The following is a 21,755-nucleotide window of genomic DNA, read 5'->3' as shown; positions in this document are numbered from 1 at the left end:
TGGGAAGGTTTTGAAATAATCATGATTGTTCAGTTTAATTATCAAAATTGGGGGAGAGGGAGGCCTATGGCTTAAGGTTCACTTAGGGTATTCAATATCCTTGCAGCAGCTTTGGTCATCCCTTTTGCAAGGCTTGGTGTTTTTCTCAGAATACAGTCTCTGAGAAGTGGGGCAGGGTGCTAATGAGCCACCATACATGATGGTTACTTTGTCCAATGGTCGCCTTAATTTTGAAGTCTACATACATACACACACTAAAACCCCCTTTTACTAAGGCACACTCACGTTTTTGGTGCACGCTAAAATTGGGTGCTTGCTAAACGTTAGAGATGCCAATGCATTCCTATGGGCATCTCTAATGTTTAGCGCACACCAAAAATGTGAATGCGCCTTAGTAAAAGACCCCCTAAGAGAGGAGGTAGATCCCACTTGACGTCCAATGCTAAAGTTAGAATATCCTGACCCAGTCTGGGGACTGAGAGAACTGACACAAAAAGTTTACACAGACATTGGCATGGAGTTAGAGCAACTTCTGTGTATAATTCTATGGCTATGCAATAGAAGAGAAGCATTTCACCACACGATATAACACTGCAAGAATCTGCATATAGGAATTGGTGCACAGCATACTAAAATTAAGCTAGTAGCTATTCAGCACTTATTTAGAGAAATGGGCTAAGACTTTAAGGCTGAGCACAAGACAGGATCTTTCATGCCATCTCAGAAGAGATGTAGAAAGTAAAATCTTCTGCAGTAATATCTGCATTTTAACATTTAGGAATCCTGTGCAGAAGGAATGGATCCTCAGAAGCTTAGCCGAGATTGGGAGGCAGGGCTGGTGTTTGGGTGGTAGGGCTTGTTCTGGGCAAGACTTCTACGGTCTGTGTCCTGAAAATGGCAGATACAAATCAAGGAAAGGTATACACAAGAAGTAGCACATATGAGTTTATCTTGTTGGGCAGACTAGATGGACCGTGCAGGTCTTTTTCTGCCATCATCTACTATGTTACTATCCTGCTTATAATCGAACGAGAAAAACGCCCAAGTTCCGACCTAAATCGGGAGATGGACGTTTATCTCACAAAAACGAATAAAGCGGTATAATCGAAAGCCGATTTTTGGACGTTTTCAACTGCACTCCGTCGCAGATGCGGACAAAGTTGATGGGGGCATGTCAGAGGTGTGGCGAAGGCGGAACTGGGGCGTGGTTATCTGCCGAACAAAGATGGGCGCATTTCACCGATAATGGGAAAAAATATGCGTTTTTAGCTAGAATTTAGGACACTTTTCCTGGACCCTGTTTTTTCACGAATAAGGCCCCAAAAAGTGCCCTAAATGACCAGATGACCACTGGAGGGAATTGGGGATGACCTCCTCTGACTCCCCCAGTGGTCACTAACCCCCTCCCACCACAAAAAAATGATGTTTCACAACTTTTTATTTTCACCCTCAAATGTCATACCCAGCTCCCTGGCAGCAGTATGCAGGTCACTGGAGGAGTTGTTAGGGGGTGCAGTGGACTTCAGGTAGGTGGACCCAGGCCCATTCCCCCTACCTGTTACAATTGTGCTGCTTAATGCTTATTAGTCGTCCAACCCCCCCCAAACCCACTGTACCCACATGTAGGTGCCCCCCTTCACCCCTTAGGGCTATAGTAATGGTGTAGACTTGTGGGCAGTGGGTTTTGAGGGGAATTTGGGGGGCTCAACACACAAGGGAAGGGTGCTATGCACCTGGGAGCTCTTTTACCTGTTTTTTTGTTTTTGTAAAAGTGCCCCCTAGGGTGCCCGGTTGATGTCCTGGCATGTGAGGGGGACCAGTGCACTACGAATCCTGGCCCCTCCCACGAATAAATGTCTTGGATTTATTCGTTTTTGAGCTGGGCGCTTTCATTCTCCATTATCGCTGAAAAACAAAAACGCCCAGCTCACACATAGTTGAATAAAACATGGGCGTCTATTTTTCCCCAAAATACGGTTCGGTCCACCCCTTCACGGACCCGTTCTCGGAGATAAACGCCCATGGAGATAGGCGTTTTCGTTCAATTATGCCCCTCTATGTATAATCCCCTGATCTTCTACCCCCTCCCCCCCAATTCCTCTGATTCTTAAAAATATATTCCTAGAAGTGAGCCCCCACCCTCATCCCCCAGCCATGCAACTAGTGCAAGAGTACTTTGGTCAGTAAACAGAAGTGGTAGTCTTGCCATGCTACCATGAGGGCTCAAGTGCCAAATAAAGGAGTACCCTGCTGCTTTCCCTCATCAGCTAAGAGTGACGTTCACTTAGAACAGCTCTCTTATCAATAATACAGCTCAGCTTATCATCATATCCCCTCCACAGGTTGTTTATAAACCTCCTATGTGGAACAATGTCAAATTTACTGAAATATAGGTAGACCAGGGTTTGATAGCATGCTACGGCACACTGGAGTGCCTTCAGACCTGATCAAACATGCCATGGAAACATCACCACAGCCTGATGGTTTTAGTCCACAACGTATAGGCTCTGTTCTCAGCACCTCGGAGAAACAAGAGACACCAACAGTGATATATCAACAACTTTTGATGCTACTGACCACTTACTGTTTAGGCTGAGTGAGCTGGGTATAACGGGCACAGTATCAAAATGGTTTGAAGCTTTTTCATCTAAAAGATCTTACTGAGTGCGAAACAAAAATATAGTTTCATCAGACTGGCATCCAGATTGTGGAGTACCTCAAGGCTCTCTGTTATCACCACTGTTATTTAATGTTTATCTAAGATCACTGGGTGAATTTATTTCTAAACACTTCTATTTTATCTTGTGCAGACGATATCTTTCTGTTGATTTCCGTATCAGAACGTTTTGAGGATACTTTATCATCTGTAAAAAAGTATATTTCAATGATAGATTCCTGGACTAGTAGAAATTTCTTAAAACTGAACAGAAAACAAGAATTCTCTGGTTTGGAAACTATGATAGTATTCCAAGGCAAGAATTTATTTATTTATTTTTCAGGACAATCACTGAAGTTTGAAAATAGGTCTAAAGTCCTAGGTTTCATTATGGATTCTAAATTGACGTTTGAGCAACAAAAACAACTTACTGAGGAACTTTATCTTAATTTAAACTGAGACAACTTCAGGATATTTGTTCCTCATTAAATGATCAGCGTTTTAGGATTATAACTCATTCTATCTTACTACCTCAGCTAGATTATTGCAAATCTCTTTACCAAGGGTTGCCAACTAATTACTGAAAAGAGAACACTGCAGCCTCATTGATTTTCAAGAAAGTTAAATTTGATAGCGTTTCTCCTTTGTTAGATAACCTTCATTGGTTTCCAATCAGTAAGCAGATAAAATTTGTTAGGCTGTTTAATTTTTAAATCTCTTTATGGTCAAGATCCAGAAGAATTGACTAATCTGCTTTCTATTCCAAAGCATAGATATAATTCACAATTTTTAGATAATATGCTTTTGGGTTATCCATCAGTAAAAAAAAAAAATCTTTGCTCTAAGTCTCAGAACAAATTTACTTTCTCATACCAAGGGGTGAAAAAGTATGGAATGATCTTCCTAAAACAGTTAAGACAGGTTACTTCTTTTTTTTTTTATTATTTCATAAAGCTATGAAAACTTATTTATACACTATTTAGTTATTGTATTCTATCATGATGTGTTATTCCGTTTTTGTCAATGATTCGAGTGTAATCCACCTAGAACCCTGTGGGACATTGTGTAGAATATAAGAAATTGAACTGACTGAACATATAGATCCTTTGAGTACACGTAGTTGCACTATCTCATCTTCCTACACACAGAATGAATCCTGGAGTGTTGGGAATTAATAGGCAGCACATAGGACACAGTTAGCTGGGCCCTGATTTGTGGAGCACACACTGCACAAATCACCTCTTCCTCTATCTCCTTCTGAGCACCATTCTGGTTGGCCCTTCAGTGATGCCCTAGCTTTTTCTGGCCATACAAGTCCTCTCCCATGTACATGTCTGCTTGAGAAGTTGATGTACCACCTTAGAGTTTTGAAAATGTTGATGTCTTAAGATTAAAAAGATTGGGAAATGCAGAAATAGATATCATTCCTGATTCAATTTTCCTTCTTTACTACTACTTTCTGTTTTTTCACATTCTCCCCCTCACAATAACTTTTTGTACCTTATAAATGTAAAAACTGCTTCCCTTCCTTTTTCCACTACCTCTTTCAAAAAGTACTCTGGTCTTCCTTTTTCTTTTCTAAGATAAATGTTTATTTCCCTGTAATGGCTTTCTCTTGTTATGCTCACTGTTTTACTTTCCTGGGTTCCCCTTCTTATTGCGGGACATTTAAAAAAAAAAAAAAAGGTACTTCAGTGATTTTTACTGTATTCTTAATAGAATCATCCAAAAATCCACTCCTTTAAAAGACTACAGAACAAGTGGGTGATTGTAGATATTTTCACTTTACTGCTACATCTCATAACCACTACTGGAAAAGAAATGTTTCACTTCATAATTTTTTTCAAAAGATGTAAGATCAGTTTTCCATCTGATAGTATCAACCACCAATAAAAACATCTCCCCTCCCCCGATATTCAGTGCTATTTAACCAGCCAGAATGGCTGCGGAGCGGTTAAATAGAGTTTAATTGGCTACCTGCCAATATAAAGTGGGGGATAACTGGCAATCCCTTACTGAATATCCCTGGTTAGCAGATAGCTGATTATATGGGCTAATTTTTAAACCAAGTTTAACGGACATATTTGGCCATGTTAAGTGTGGGATATCTTTGGCCAGTTTAAAGATACTGCCCGGCATTGAATATCTGGGTTTAGCACCAAGTGCAAGAGTTGGCCAGTCTAACTCCCATGGTCTGAATATCGACCCCAAAGAACCCAATATTGAGTGGGTCATCAAGGGAGAAATTTGAAACATCTGAATTAGATGTTTCAAATTCTTATATTCAGGGTAACTACACATAAAATGAGCACCGCTAAATATACACACAACTCTGTATAAATATATATAAAATTTACAAATAGAAGTGCCAAATATTAAAACTTCTATGTGCACACTATACATATAAACCAGACATATCAGAGTTACCTACACAGTTTATATGTTTGAATCAGGCGCCCCTGGATATATCTAGTTTTTTCTGCATCTGATCCAAATGTATAAACTAGTCCCCCTAATTATTCAAATCTTAGTGCTTCAATGTTAGCACCATTTAAGATTATAGAATACTGGTACTTATGCATATTAAAATTACATTCACGCACATATGTGTTATGTGCATGCTAAGCACTATTCTATAACTTCCAGAGATCATTAAAAACCACCCTGTTCACAAAGGCCTACCAGAAAGAACCAACCTAAACTCCTGAACTCTGCAACACAATTGAAACTCTTACCAGAACTGGACAAAATCTAACTCTCTCTCCTTGATCGCTTAAAATACTCTGTCATCTATGAACATCAACACTAGACCATTCTGTATTTCTCCTACTGAAATTGGTGATCGCCATCACGGTAAGCCACATTGAGCCTGCAAATAGGTGGGAAAATGTGGGATACAAATGCAACAAATAATAATAAGCTTAGAATAGAATACTATAGATTACGTTCTTACACACCAACATTTATACCTGCCATAGACTAGGCATAAGTGCTCAAGACAAATGTTAGAATGTAAATGCCAACTGACATTCTATTCTATAATGGCATCTGAATACCCAGACACTGTTAGAGAATGGGTCTTACTGCCCAGCATGTCACCTGCCTTTTGGAACCCTATACAGAATTGACTCTATATGTACTAAGACCAATTATCTGCATCTATAAATGTAACCTATACCTATAACTGGGTTCATGGGTATTTTGAGCAGTCAGTTGAAATGTGTTATTAGTGAGTCTACTCTATTAGTGCTGTAAAGTTTAAGTATGGGTATGAGTGTGTATAAGGATGCATGGAGTAATAATATATTGATTTAGCATGGTTTGTAAGCAATAAATAAATTACTGAAGAGTTTTCAAGTAAAGCATAACTGACAGTGTGGTTTATACTATTAGTACATTTAGACAGTTATTTAACAAATACAGCCCATTGCATTAGGTTGTCAATTCTTTGAAGGAGTAAACAAACATGTGGACAAAGGGGAGCCGGTTGATATTGTGTATCTGGATTTTCAAAAGGCGTTTGACAAGGTACCTCATGAAAGGCTACTGAGGAAATTGGAGGGCCATGGGATAGGAGGAAGGTAAAATTATGTATCATACCTGATAATTTTCTTTCCATTAATCATAGCTGATCAATCCATAGACTGGTGGGTTGTGTCCATCTACCAGCAGGTGGAGATAGAGAGCAATCCTTTTGCCTCCCTATATGTGGTCATGTGCTGCCGGAAACTCCTCAGTATGTCGATATCCAAGCTCCATCCGCAGGACTCAGCACTTAGAGAATTACACCCACAAAGGGACACTCTGCCCAGCTCACCACCGCCAAAACGGGGGAGGGGAATTAACCCAGCTCATCCCCACACAAGTGGGGGAGGGGAATCCGTCCAGCTCATCCCCGCGGAGCGGGGGAGGGACACCACACCCGCCGATGCGGGGGGATCTGGCTTATCCTGCAACCGCAACCGCGGGAGGAGCTGACTGACCTTAACACCGCCGAAGCGGGAGGGGTACAAAGCTGCCCTACTGCCGCACGAAGCGGGAGGGAGCGCCGGCAGAATTTAAGTCTCAATCCAGCCCCGTAAAACGGAGGGGAGAGGAATGCAGCAGCTCACTGTAACACAAATTCGTCTCAACTCTTGAAGAATCCATTGAAAAACTTGAACACGAAGTCCTCCTGAACAGGAACTGAAGACTAAACTTGAACCTGAAATGCAACCAGAATATAAACAATACAGATATCTGGGAGGGGCTATGGATTGATCAGCTATGATTAATGGAAAGAAAATTATCAGGTATGATACATAATTTTACCTTCCATATCATCATGCTGATCAATCCTTAGACTGGTGGGATGTACCGAAGCAGTACTCACCCAGGGCGGGACATAGAAATCCCTGACCGCAACACTGAAGCTCCAAACCGGGCCTCCGCCCGAGCAGCCACAGTCAAGCGGTAATGCCTGGAGAAGGTATGAGCCGATGCCCAAGCTGCCGCCTTGCAAATCTCTTCCAAGGAGACGGACCCGGCCTCTGCCATCGAGGCCGCCTGAGCTCTAGTGGAGTGAGCCTTCAGCTGGATAGGCGGCACCTTCCCCGCGGCCACATAAGCCGCTGCAATGGCTTCCTTGACCCATCTTTCCACTGTAGGCTTAGCAGCCTGCAGACCCTTACGAGGACCTGCAAACAGGACAAACAGATGATCCGACTTCCGGAAATCATTGGTCACTTCCAAGTATCTGATGATGACTCGTCTCACATCCAGATATTTGAGAGCAGAGTATTCCTCTGGGTAGTCCTCCCTACGAAAGGAAGGGAGACAGAGCTGCTGATTCACATGGAAGCGAGAAACAATCTTGGGCAGGAAGGAAGGCACTGTGCGAATAGACACTCCTGCCTCAGTGAACTGCAGAAAGGGCTCTCGACATGAGAGTGCCTGGAGCTCGGAAACTCTTCTGGCTGAAGTGATAGCCACCAAAAAGACTGCTTTCAACGTCAGGTCTTTCAGAGATGCCCTTGACAAGGGTTCAAAAGGCAGCTTCTGCAAGGCTCTTAGCACCAGGTTGAGATTCCACGCAGGCACCACTGAGTGCAGAGGGGGCGCAGGTGATTAACTCCCTTGAGAAAGCGCACCACATCTGGCTGCGAAGCCAGGGAAGCACCCTTCAGGCGGCCCCTGAAGCAAGCCAGAGCCGCTACCTGGACTTTAAGGGAACTGAGCGACAGGCCTTTCTCCAGACCTTCTTGCAGGAACGCCAACACTGAAGAAATTGGAGCAGTGAAGGGAGAAAGTGAGCCTGCTTCACACCATGCTGCAAAGGTACGCCAAACCCTGGCGTAAGCAGTAGAAGTAGAGCGCTTCCTCGCTCTTAGCATAGTGGCGATGACCTTGTCTGAGAAGCCCTTCTTTCTCAGACGCTGCCGCTCAATAGCCAGGCCGTAAGACCAAAGGGGGAGGGATCCTCCATCACCACGGGACCCAGATGCAACAGGCCCTGCTCCACTGGCAGCCGCAGAGGATCGTCCACTGAGAGCCTGATCAAGTCCGCATACCAGGGACGTCTGGGCCAGTCCGGACCCACCAGGATTATCCGGCCCGGATGCTTTGCCACCCGGTCTAGCACCCTGCCCAACATGGGCCAGGGCGGGAACACATAGAGAAGCTCCTGTGTCGGCCACTGTTGGAGAAGAGCATCTACTCCCAGGGATAGAGGGTCCCGTCCTCTGCTGAAAAAGCGCGGCACTTGGCAATTGGCCGATGACGCCATCAGATCTAGGCTCGGCTGGCCCCAGTGCTTCGTGATGTCCAAGAACGCCTGAGCAGATAGCTGCCACTCTCCGGGATCCAAGGTATGGCGACTGAGAAAGTCCGCCTTGACATTCATGACTCCGGCAATGTGGGCCGCTGACAGCTGTTCCAGGTTCGCTTCCGCCCACTGGCATAGATTCATGGCCTCCTTGGCTAGAGGGGCGCTCTTGGTACCTCCCTGGCGGTTGACATAGGCCACAGCCGTGGCATTGTCCGACAGGACCCGTACTGGCTTCAACGCCAGTACCGGGATGAACTCCAAAAGCGCCAACCGAATGGCTCTGAGTTCCAGGAGGTTGATAGACCACTTTGCCTCTGCAGGAGACCAGAGCCCCTGCGCTGTCCTTCCCAAGCAGTGGGCTCCCCAGCCCAACAAAGAGGCGTCCGTCGTGACGACAATCCACTCCGGGGTCACCAGAGGCATTCCTGCAGACAACTTGTCTGTCTGCAGCCACCAGCTCAGCGCCTTGCGCACTGCTGGGTCCAAGGGAAGGCGCACAGCATAATCCTCCGACACCGGAGTCCAGCGCTGCAGCAGAGAGTGTTGTAGTGGTCTCATATGAGCCCTGGCCCAGGGCACTACTTCCATCGTGGCCGTCATAGAGCCCAACAGCTGCACATAGTCCCAAGCCCGAAGAGGAGAGGCTACTAGGAACTGGTCCACCTGAGCCTGAAGTTTGACAATCCGATTGTCTGGCAGGAACACTCTGCCCACTTGGGTGTCGAATCGAACTCCCAGATACTCCAGGGACTGAGTCGGGCGCAGCTGGCTCTTCTCCCAGTTGATGATCCACCCCAGGGAGCTCAAAAGAGCAATCACCCGGTCCACAGCTTTGCCGCACTCTGCATAAGAGGGGGCTCGGATCAACCAGTCGTCCAGATAAGGATGGACTTGTACTCCTTCCTTTCGCAGGAAGGCCGCGATGACCACCATTACTTTGGAGAAGGTCCGCGGAGCAGTAGCCAACCCGAAAGGGAGGGCTCTGAACTGGAAGTGTCGGCCCAGGACTGCAAAACGCAGAAAGCGTTGATGAGGAGGCCAGATGGGAATATGCAGGTATGCTTCCTTAATGTCCAAGGAAGCCAAGAACTCCCCTGCCTTCACTGCCGCTATAACAGAGCGGAGAGTCTCCATGCGAAAGTGCCGCACTTTCAAGGCCCGATTGACCCCTTTGAGGTCGAGGATAGGCCGGACAGAACCTCCTTTCTTTGGTACCACAAAGTAAATGGAGTAACGTCCCTTGCCAATCTGATTTTCTGGCACCGGAACAACCGCACCCAGGCGTATCAGGTTGTCCAAGGTCTGCTGCACTGCCACAGCTTTGACCGGAGACTTGCAGGGAGAGAGTACAAACCCGTCTCTTAAGGGTCGGCAGAACTCTAGCTTGTAGCCGTCTCTGATGACTTCCAGAACCCAAGCGTCTGAAGTTACCCTGGTCCACTCGCCCAGAAACGAGGACAGGCGTCCTCCAAACTGCACTGGGCCATGGACCAGGGCCCCGTCATTGGGTACGAGACCCTGGGGGAGGATCGGAGGGCGCACCTCCGGGACGGCGGTCTCTGCAAAAGGAATGCTGCTTGGGGGAGAAGTTCCTTTTGAAGGAAGAGGGGGCAGAGAAGCCAGACTTGCCCGGGCGGTACCGACGGGCTTCCTGAAACCGTCCTCTGGAGTTACCAGGGCGAGCACCACTGGCCCGAGCCCTGACCTCTGGTAACCTCTTGCCCTTAGACGTGCCGAGATCGGTCACAATTTTGTCCAGCTCGACCCCAAAGAGCAGCTTGCCTTTAAAAGGCAACTTAGCCAGGCGGGACTTAGATGCGTGGTCAGCAGACCAATGCTTCAGCCAAAGCCACCGCCGCGCAGAGACTGTCTGAGCCATACCTTTAGCCGAGGCTCTCAAGACATCATACAGTAAGTCTGCCAAATAAGCCAGGACCGATTCCAGGGCCGGCCAGTCAGCCCTCAAGGAAGGATCTGAGGGGGAAGCCCGCTGCACAATCGTCAGGCACGCCCTGGCCACATAGGAGCCACAAACTGAGGCCTGCAAACTTAAAGCAGCCGCCTCGAAGGACGACCTTAAGGCCGCCTCCAATCTTCTGTCTTGGGCGTCCTTTAGGGCCGTGCCAGCTTCCACCGGCAACGCCGTTTTCTTAGTCACCGCAGTGATTAAAGAATCCACGGTAGGCCAAAGAAAGGTCTCCCGTTCACTTTCAGGCAAAGGATAGAGGCGGGACATAGCCCTAGCCACTTTGAGGCTCGCTTCCGGGACATCCCATTGAGCCGAAATCAAGGTGCGCATGGCATCATGCACGTGGAAGGTTCTAGGCGGGCGCTTCGTCCCCAGCATAATGGCGGAGCCAACAGGGGCTGAGGGAGAGACGTCCTCTGGAGAGGAAATCTTCAAAATGCTCATGGCCTGCATTAACAGGTTGGGCAAGTCCTCTGAGCGAAAGATCCGCGCTGCAGAGGGGTCATCCGCTCCATCCGAGCGGGAATCCGTCTCCTCCAAGGAATCCCCAAAGGACCGTTGGGAGAACTCAGATACGCTGCCCTCATCTACATCAGAGGAGACAGAGTCCTCTAAGGCCTGGAAATGCACCCGAGGGCGTTTACTTCTGGGGGCCTCAATCCCTTTATCGGACAAGGGAGCAGGGGCAGCGTCTTGCATAAGGAAGGCCTGATGCAGCAGCAAAATAAACTCGGGGGAGAAACCCCCCAGACTGTGCACTTCAGCAGCCTGGGCCACAGCCCTAGACGCACCCTCAACCGGCGCTCGCAAGAGCGGGGGAGAAACATGCTGCGCATCCAAGATGGCGTCCGGCGCGACACTCCACGAAGGAGCCACGCGGGAAGAACGGCGCTTAACTTTAGCCGCTTTTCTGCTGTCGCCCAAATGAAGGGCGGCCATGGCATTAACGTCTCCCACCTCAAGGGCGGCCCAAGAAGAAGCCGTCCGAGCAGCGTGGCCAGCCAAGATGGCGGAGGCGAGCAGCGGGGGATGGGCGTTTATGGCGGGAAAAACCGCCGCATCGGAGGAAGAACCGGGACCCTGACTGGCCTCCAAACTGACACCCAACAAGGGCAAATCAGACTTTAAAACCCCCGCATCCCCGCTAGACGCGCACACGCGATCCGGGGAGCGATTCTTTGCGTCCTCGCCCTCCGACGCCATCAGCCACGTGGAGATCAATCGGGGAACCCCCTGCCCGCTACAAAAAGGTAAAAATACCTGCTTTCCGCTCCGAGCTGTAACAACCTGGTGTCCCAGTGAGTAGCTGCAATAAACGTTTAAATAAACTTCAAAATAAACGTCCTTAAGGACGTCCAAAATTTTTTTTTTTTTTTTAAACGGAGCCAGCGGGAGGGGGGAGAAAAGGAGGGACCTGGCACCACCAGGTTTGCACTTGCTCAAGAAGAGCCCTCGACCCCAGGCACTCAACAAAACCTAAAAATTAGGCTTGGAGGCCTAGCCAGAGCTGCTGCTGTGTGTGACCACCACCTGCTGAGATAGAGAACATACTGAGGAGTTTCCGGCAGCACATGACCACATATAGGGAGGCAAAAGGATTGCTCTCTATCTCCACCTGCTGGTAGATGGACACAACCCACCAGTCTATGGATTGATCAGCATGATGATATGGAAAATCCTATTGTGGATTAAAAACTGGTTGAAGAATAGGAAACAGAGAGTGGGGTTAAATGGGTAGTATTCACAATGGAGAAGGGTAGTTAGTGGGGTTCCTCAGGGGTCTGTGCTAGGACCGCTGTTTTTTTAATATATTTATAAATGATTTAGAGATTGGAGTAACCAGCGAGGTAATTAAATTTGCTGATGACACAAAGTTATTCAAAGTCGTTAACTCACGACAGGATTGTGAAAAATTACAGAAGGACCTTACGGGACTGGGAGACTGGGCAGCTAAATGGCAGAAGACGTTTAAAGTGAGCAAGTGCAAGGTGATGCATGTGGGAAAAAAGAACCCGAATTATAGCTACGTCATGCAAGGTTCCACGTTAGGAGTTACGGACCAAGAAAGGGATCTGGGTGTCGTCGTCGATAATACACTGAAACCTTCTGCTCAGTGTGCTGCTGCGACTAGGAAAGCGAGTAGAATGTTGGGTATTATTAGGAAAGGTATGGAAAACAGATGTGAGAATGTTATAATGCCGTTATATCGCTCCATGGTGCGACCGCACTTTGAGTATTGTGTTCAGTTCTGGTCGCCGCATCTCAAGAAAGATATAGTGGAATTGGAAAAGGTGCAGCGAAGGGCGACTAAAATGATAGCGGGGATGGGACAACTTCCCTATGAAGAAAGACTAAGGAGGCTAGGGCTTTTCAGCTTGGAGAAGAGACGGCTGAGGGGAGACATCATAGAGGTATATAAAATATTGAGTGGAGTGGAACAGGTGGACGTGAAGCGTCTGTTCACGCTTTCGAATAATACTAGGACTAGGTGCATGCGATGAATCTATAGTGTAGTAAATTTAAAACAAATTGGAGAAAATTTTTCTTCACCCAACGCGTAATTAAACTCTGGAATTCGTTGCCGGAGAGCATGGTAAAGGAGGTTAGCTTGGCGGAGTTTAAAAAGGGGTTAGACGGTTTCCTAACGGACAAGTCCATAAACCGCTACTAAATGGACTTGGGAAAAATCCACAATTCCGGGAATAAGATGTATAGAATGTTTGTACGTTTGAAAAGCTCCCCAGGTGCCCTTGGCCTGGATTGGCTGCTGTCGTGGACAGGATGCTGGGCTCGATGGACCCTTGGTCTTTTCCCAGTGTGGCATTACTTATTTACTTAATTTTTTTAGTGTGGGAGGGGCTTGGTGGCCACTGGGGGAGGATCGGGAGGTCATCCCCCATTCCCTCCGGTGGTCATCTGGTCAATTGGGGAACCTTTTTGAGGCTTGGTTGTGAAAATTAAAGTACCAAGTAAACCCGGCGAAATACTGATGAACGCCGTGTTTTTTTGTTTTCCATAATCTGCAAACGCCGGCCATCTGGTAGCCACGCCAATGCCCCGCCTTCTGTTCGCCACAGACACGCCCCCTTGAACTTTCGACGGCGCGACGGGAAAGTGGTGATGGTGTCAAAAACGCCACTTTCGATTATACCGATTTCGCCGGTTTTGCGACATCGCCAGCCATTTCCCGATTTATGTCGGAAGATGGCCAGCGATCACTTTCGAAAATAAGCCTGCTAGTCACCTGTATGTTTAGAATACTAGCACTTATACATTTAAGTGTACACTTACCAGCAAAAATGCAAGCAGGGCACCTAAGAACTACTCTGAAAATACTCGCTTTACTTATATTATGTGCATTTACAAGAGGGAGAGGGCATATACATGGGTGGAGCTCCAAGTTATGCATATAACTAACAAAATACTATGTTACAAGCACCCCTGCCTCATTAGCCACCTGGACTTACACCAGCGTTACGGCTCGTGTTGCTGAAGGGCACATAAATGTTAGGCATACCAATACCACCGGGTTATGATAGTATTCTATAATGGAACCTGGTTGCCCAGGTTCCATTATAGAATAGGCTTCTACATCATGTCCTCGTGGAAGTGTCCAGTTGTAAAGAGAGTCAAATGCAACAATATCAAAACATACCATTAGCTAACAGGTTAATAGAAAATCTAGCCCGATAATTCAATCCCCGAGGAATAACTTCTACTCTGTCACTGTTGGACTGTGCTACTACATTTCTCACTTACCACATCCCCTCCAATCTCAGCCCGAATCTCCCCGAAGGTGACCAAGAGGCATATTTTCAAAGCACTTAGCCTTCCAAAGTTCCATAGGTTTCTATGGAACTTTGGAAGGCTAAGTGCTTTGAAAATATGCCTCATAATCAACACTGGTCTATAATTTGAATTGTGGAGCATAGCGTTTGAGCCAAAGAGCACAACCAGGCAGCAGGTCATACTCCTCGTGCGCTCCATGGAGCACCTCCATCAACTGTGGCGGCTGTGACTTCTGTTGCTTTGGCATTCTTGCTGTCCTTCTATTTGGAAGTTACTTTAGTTTTGAGTTTCTGGTCTCTACTTCACTAAAACCCATGCCTTCTCAAATCCCTGTTTGATGAGGTCATCATCCCCACATCAGGCATCCTTTAGGTAGTTTAGATCCTCATTCACAACAGTTCTCATCTCACTGAGTTATCCCCATCTGGCTCTGTTATTAATTCAGATGGTCTTCTATCTTCCACAACCCCCATTACTATAGGGTTTCTTAATTTTCGTTCACTCAGACAAAAAAAAAGACCCTAATCTCAGACTCGCTTTCTTGTCTTAAGCTCTCTCTGTATCACTGAATCTTGACTTAGACCTGGAGACACAGCTTCCATGCTTGACACTTGTCCCAACAATTATCGTGTTACTCACTTTCCACGTCACTCGTGACAAGGAGGGGATGTGGCTTTTTTCTACTCCTTGCATCAAGTTTACACTTGTATTTTCAAGCCCCTTTCTTTTTCTGATGTTGAGATTCATCAATTCAGGACTACTTTCTTTTCCTTTGATCTGGTACTCATATACCACCCTCCCACCTCTGTCTCTTTATCCTGGGATGAGTTGAATGCATTTGCTGCTGAACTCAGCATTTCTTTCTCACCTCTTACTCTTCTGGGGGATTTTAATTTTCCATCTTCTGATCCCTCCTCTGACTTTCTTTCCCTCACTCTTAGTATCGGATTTCTCCAACATGTTTATTTTCCTACCCATTTTTTAACAACTTTATTTACAACACTGGTCCAGCGATGACAAAAAAAACCCTTCAGTCGCATCATTCACAGCAAAGAAAGAAAAATGCAGCACACATGGTGTGAAGGAATATCACTGTAAATATAAAGAAATATAGAAATAAATATAACTTCTCCTCAAGGACTGATATGGGAAAAACCCAGCTTACCAGTCAGACCCTGAGAGGTACAGAGTGAACATTATAACATTGTAATGTGCATAGCCCAACAAAGCAATTCTCATCAACTCCCAGTCAATATGATTTTTATACTTAATTGTAAAGTCAGACACACTAGAAACTTACATACCATCCAACATTCACCACCATATACAAGCACTCACACACTCATACAACCCCTATCCACCCACCCACCCACCCTCGCCGAATCCCAAAACTTCTAGTCTAGTATAGAGCATTGTTCCTGGTATGTTCTCCAGATTTCTACATAACATTTATATTTAGGTTTACAGTGTTTATGTTACGTTGCAATTTCAAAGCTGGCCATTTCCTTCATCTTTTGTCTCTAGCAGGCCAAAAATCCTGAAGTGTATTTTCCTATTATGCCAGCACGTGGTAGTTTTTTGCTGTAAAACTGTTACAGGGAACTGAATGCCCTTTTTCTTTAACAGAAGCAGGAAGCAAGCAGCAGTAAACTTTTAAATCTTGTTGACAGGACTCTGATTGGCCCAGGAGCTCATTTCCTTTAGAGTGTGCTGGTTTTGCCTCCACGAGAAAAACGAGAGACAGCTCTCTTTGCTAAGGCTCGATGAATATGTCCTGACGTTCCCAGGTACTGTTTAGACCAGTGGTTCCCAAACCTGATCCTGGAGGAACCGAGCCAGTCAGGTTTTCAGAATATCCACAATGAATATTCATGAGATAGATTTGCATAAGGTGAGGGCAGTGCATGCAAATCTCTCTCATGAATATTCATTATGGATAGCCTGAAAACCTGACTGGCTGGGCTGCCTCCAGGATCAGGTTTGGGAACAACTGGTTTAGACAGTATACAAATGTTTAGATAGCTTTATAATTGTTCCATATTTCAGTTACCTGTTGTTGTTTGCCGACTGCACTATTTTGTTCCATTGTTTGGTTTTTAAAAGACAATAAACAATTTTTAGTTTATTGCCTCCGTCTGGATTGATAAAGAATTCTGGTGGTTTGTGTGTTCGGTCTATGAGTGCTTTTTGGGAACTGTGGGACTGCTGGGAGTGTGGCCCCAGCAACTCAGAAATCACTTGAGATAATCTGAGAGCAGGAGACTCACCCAGAGGCGGTTGTGACCCAGTAGGTGGCAGGAAAGCGCTAGTGTAGAGCCCAAGCAGCAGGTGCAGGCGGACCTGAGCTGTGCTGGGAATAAACTCTCTAAGTAGCCGCGGGGTAACCACAGATGAGTGGCTAGGCATTTCAAGACAGTTATAATTATACATGACTAGGGAAGTTGTGCTAAGAAAAATGCCCATGTAACGCATTGGCTTTTTTACCAGGGGAACAGGCAGAGTCGCATGCCATGGCTCAGGTTTGGGGCCAAACAGTGGCAAAAGCACCGATTTATCGCAATTTACTCGTAACCCTGAAATACTACCAAACTCTTGCTCAATCTGTAAGGTCTTTAGATTCTAAACTTTCTTCTACAGTGGGGGAAATAAGTATTTGATCCCTTGCTGATTTTGTAAGTTTGCCCACTGACAAAGACATGAGCAGCCCATAATTGAAGGGTAGGTTATTGGTAACAGTGAGAGATAGCACATCACAAATTAAATCCGGAAAATCACATTGTGGAAAGTATATGAATTTATTTGCATTCTGCAGAGGGAAATAAGTATTTAATCCCTCTGGCAAACAAGACCTAATACTTGGTGGCAAAACCCTTGTTGGCAAGCACAGCGGTCAGACGTCTTCTGTAGTTGATGATGAGGTTTGCACACATGTCAGGAGGAATTTTGGTCCACTCCTCTTTGCAGATCATCTCTAAATCATTAAGAGTTCTGGGCTGTCGCTTGGCAACTCGCATCTTCAGCTCCCTCCATAAGTTTTCAATGGGATTAAGGTCTGGTGACTGGCTAGGCCACTCCATGACCCTAATGTGCTTCTTCCTGAGCCACTCCTTTGTTGCCTTGGCTGTATGTTTTGGGTCATTGTCGTGCTGGAAGACCCAGCCACGACCCATTTTTAAGGCCCTGGCGGAGGGAAGGAGGTTGTCACTCAGAATTGTACGGTACATGGCCCCATCCATTCTCCCATTGATGCGGTGAAGTAGTCCTGTGCCCTTAGCAGAGAAACACCCCCAAAACATAACATTTCCACCTCCATGCTTGACAGTGGGGACGGTGTTCTTTGGGTCATAGGCAGCATTTCTCTTCCTCCAAACACGGCGAGTTGAGTTCATGCCAAAGAGCTCAATTTTTGTCTCATCTGACCACAGCACCTTCTCCCAATCACTCTCGGCATCATCCAGGTGTTCACTGGCAAACTTCAGACGGGCCGTCACATGTGCCTTCCGGAGCAGGGGGACCTTGCGGGCACTGCAGGATTGCAATCCGTTATGTCGTAATGTGTTACCAATGGTTTTCGTGGTGACAGTGGTCCCAGCTGCCTTGAGATCATTGACAAGTTCCCCCCTTGTAGTTGTAGGCTGATTTCTAACCTTCCTCATGATCAAGGATACCCCACGAGGTGAGATTTTGCGTGGAGCCCCAGATCTTTGTCGATTGACAGTCATTTTGTACTTCTTCCATTTTCTTACTATGGCACCAACAGTTGTCTCCTTCTCGCCGAGCGTCTTACTGATGGTTTTGTAGCCCATTCCAGCCTTGTGCAGGTGTATGATCTTGTCCCTGACATCCTTAGACAGCTCCTTGCTCTTGGCCATTTTGTAGAGGTTAGAGTCTGACTGATTCACTGAGTCTGTGGACAGGTGTCTTTCATACAGGTGACCATTGCCGACAGCTGTCTGTCATGCAGGTAACGAGTTGATTTGGAGCATCTACCTGGTCTGTAGGGGCCAGATCTCTTACTGGTTGGTGGGGGATCAAATACTTATTTCCCTCTGCAGAATGCAAATAAATTCATATACTTTCCACAATGTGATTTTCCGGATTTAATTTGTGATGTGCTATCTCTCACTGTTACCAATAACCTACCCTTCAATTATGGGCTGCTCATGTCTTTGTCAGTGGGCAAACTTACAAAATCAGCAAGGGATCAAATACTTATTTCCCCCACTGTACCTTAACTCTGTCTAATTTCAGTAGCTACTCTGTTCCACAGTCTGACCATTTCTTAATTTCTTTCCAGCTCTCTATCCTCTGCTCTCCTTCCCTCCTCTCTATCTCTCAGATATCCCATTAGGATTCTTAATGATGCGGAATACCAAAAAATTAAATCAGTCTTAGACCATTTAGGACCTTCATCTAGTTCTTTTCCACTATCTGAGCAGGTCTCCTCATTTCACTCTTCACTAATCAATATTGTAAACTCCTCTGCACCTTTGAAACAATGTCCTGCCTGCCCCCCCTTCACATTCTGCCACTTGTTATCATCCTGGTGTCTGACTTTTGAAAGTTCAAATGCATAGCGAAGAAAAGAGGTGGCACACACATCGCTCCTCTACAGCCTATCATTGTTTTAAACATAAATATACTGAGTGTTGCTTGGCACTCTCTGCCGCTAAAAGAGATTATTATTTCAAAGCCATTAGGTTCGCTAGTAACAAACCACAGAAACAAATCCAAATTTTAAACTCCATTTCTCCATCCAATTTGCCTTCCCCACCATACTGTAGGCATGTACACAGTTAACGTGTGTTAAAAACGCTAACACGTCTATAATGAAGCTTAGTAAACAGGGCCCTAAAAAATTTTAAAAATCTATTCCAACCTGTTATTTTAATGTTGGTGACTATGTAATACTAAGTAAACTAAGATAATACCTGTTCTGCTTCTCTTGCTGTAGTAACTGAGCTGCTATCTTCCTTAAATCTGTCACTTCTTTAAGTTCATCATCATCTTCCTCCTCCTCCTCCTCTGCTAACAACTGCTCTTTCTGAAGCCTGTAAAAAACCAGAGAAAAATTAAATATCCTAACAGCTATGGGACAATTCAATAACTGGGTGCTTCCAGATAGGTATGCTAATGCTACACACTGAGTGCTAAATCTATAATGGCACCTGTGCGCCACTATGCTGTTATCAAATACTAGCGTAAGTTGGCATCGATGCACCCCAAGTTAGGAGTCATCATTTACGCGAGGTCAAGAACAGGTGTAAATGAGCAAGCCTAAGTGGTCTATGCTATATTCCTGACAGTAGTGTATAACATGCACTTTCCATGTTCCACCCATATATATATCCCCTTGCAGTTGCACACTAGGGGCCCTGTTTACTAAGCCGTGCTGTAGACATGCTAGCATTTTCAGCATGTGCTAAAGCTAGAGACACCATATATTCCTATGGGTCTCTCTAGCATTAGCGTGCGCTAAAAATGTTAGTGCACCTTAGTAAACAGGGCTCTACAACAGTTATGTGCTACCTTATAGAATAGGATGTAGTGTACTTATGCTTGCAAGGCACGCATAACTACATGCACCTAGTTATAGAATTGCTCTTTACATTTTAAGTGAGAATAAATTACCACCTGCTAAAAATCTTATATATGTTTTGGTAGCTATTTATTTTATTGGGCTCAATATACTGCCAAATAGCCTAAAAAATGTTTCAAACTGGTTTACATACTTAAAACAAAAGAGACAAGAGACAGAAAAAAAAGAGCAGTAGGAGAGAGAGAAGGTTATAATATCTACTATACCAAGTTATTTCCAGACTTGTAATTTCAGCACACAAATTTATAAATTCTTTGCTGCACCTCTAATCCCCCAGTAGTAGAGGGATTTTAGATCTGAATAACCAAATACTGCAGGGAGTGCTTTAACTCGGCACAACTGAACAGGTATATTCAAAATCTATTTAAAGAAATGTTCTAGTAAGAAAGGAAATATACAGTATTTCAATGAAAATGATTTAAACAAGCCAAATGGAATTAAGGGAAGAGGTGCTCCCAGAGATGTCATGTCTGAACATATATATCCAATGCAGGGTGCCAAAAACAACTGGAAAACCATGTGAGTTAGAGTTGCTAAAAGTTCAAAATAAATTATTCCAAACTCCCCTCAAGTCTATCATCACAATGAAATATAAAGGAATTCTGGTAGACACAGCTCTGGGACCCCCCAAGGAAGGATTCCACTTTGATACATTAAAAGAAATGAGAAAGAATCAGGGGCACACTGAGAATGCTAGGCCTCACAGTGTCAGACAATATACAGGGCTAAATTTAAAACTCTATGTCTGATCTTCAAGACCCTCAAAGGAAATGGCCCTGAGTACCTGAAGAATAGGATGATCCTCTACACATCGCCAAGGATGTTAAGGTCGTCTCAAGGACTATCACTAACCACATTACACAATGTGATACCCACAAGCGAGCGTTCTCTGGAGTAGCACCCACACTCTGGAATGTACTGCCTGAAAGGATTCGTTTAACACGAGACTATCTCTACTTCAGAAAGCAGGTGAAAGTTTGGCTCTTCAACCAGGCCATTAATGGAAGAAATAACTAATTTTGCTGGTCTCACTCACACACAAAAGACTGACACAGGCTGCACATACCGCAGCAGGACATATCTGTCCACTCCTACCCTAGCTGAGATAATAGTAAACCATCTCTGACCTCATGTGCAACTTTCTTTAAATTAATCACCTTACTTTCTAACTCTTCTTACTCTCTTACCTATCTATATGTTCCATCTTTGCTTTACCCTTCACTATCAATTAAAATGTTCTATAACGTATTGTGTTGACATTGTAAGTAGTATACTATAGAAACTATCAAACGCATCACTCCAATATAGTATCACACTGGGGATTCAGATCTGAAGGATAAAATATATTAAATTTTAAAAAATAGCCTCAGTGTAACAAGGAGCCTGACTTTTATGCTCCACTGTAAATATTACCATCACAGGCTTCCACCACCTTCCGAAAAAAAACACAGAGAAAAACTCCCAGAATATTTCAAAAATTCTAAAGAAGTGGGAGAAAATTCTGTTTTTAAAAAACAGAAGGGAGGGTAACACAACATAATACAGATCCAAATACCCACAACACTAAATCTCACTATGAATATAAATCACCCAAATAGACACTAATTAGCAATCCCTCACTAGACTAAAATCCTCATTCAAACAGAGAAGCCTTCCTGGAAGTGAAGAAAACTCAAAATAGAGCAAAATCTCTTATAACATTGCTAGAATTGCTTAAACTTCCATCCTTACTAATGAATGGATTCTAATTCTGACAAAAAGTAAACTTTACTTAGCTCAGAACATCCAAATTGTCCTGACAGAAGTGCAGCCTCATAGGATTTTCACAGTCTGTGGGGTTTCTCCAAAATTAAAATGTCCAATTTATATTATCCTTCTGGCAGAAAATGTCCAATTTCCTTGTTTCTCGACAGTAGGAAATTCTTCTGTTTCACTA

General features: G+C 45.0%; 1 protein-coding gene across 4 annotated transcripts in view; it reads right to left on the bottom strand.

Moving 5' to 3' along the window:
• LRCH2 (leucine rich repeats and calponin homology domain containing 2) overlaps window positions 1-21,755 on the bottom strand; it is a 263,804-nt gene that overhangs the window by 121,054 nt on the left and 120,995 nt on the right. For all 4 annotated transcript variants that reach the window (XM_030209796.1, XM_030209797.1, XM_030209798.1 and 1 more), the window contains exon 11: window positions 19,152-19,271. In XM_030209796.1, the coding sequence (XP_030065656.1) occupies window positions 19,152-19,271 (120 nt within the window). The remainder of the gene's footprint in view (window positions 1-19,151; window positions 19,272-21,755) is intronic.

This window comes from Microcaecilia unicolor, chromosome 7 (genome assembly GCF_901765095.1).
Source record: "Microcaecilia unicolor chromosome 7, aMicUni1.1, whole genome shotgun sequence".
Lineage (NCBI taxonomy): Eukaryota > Metazoa > Chordata > Amphibia > Gymnophiona > Siphonopidae > Microcaecilia > Microcaecilia unicolor.
This window is presented reverse-complemented; position numbering and strand designations above follow the sequence as displayed.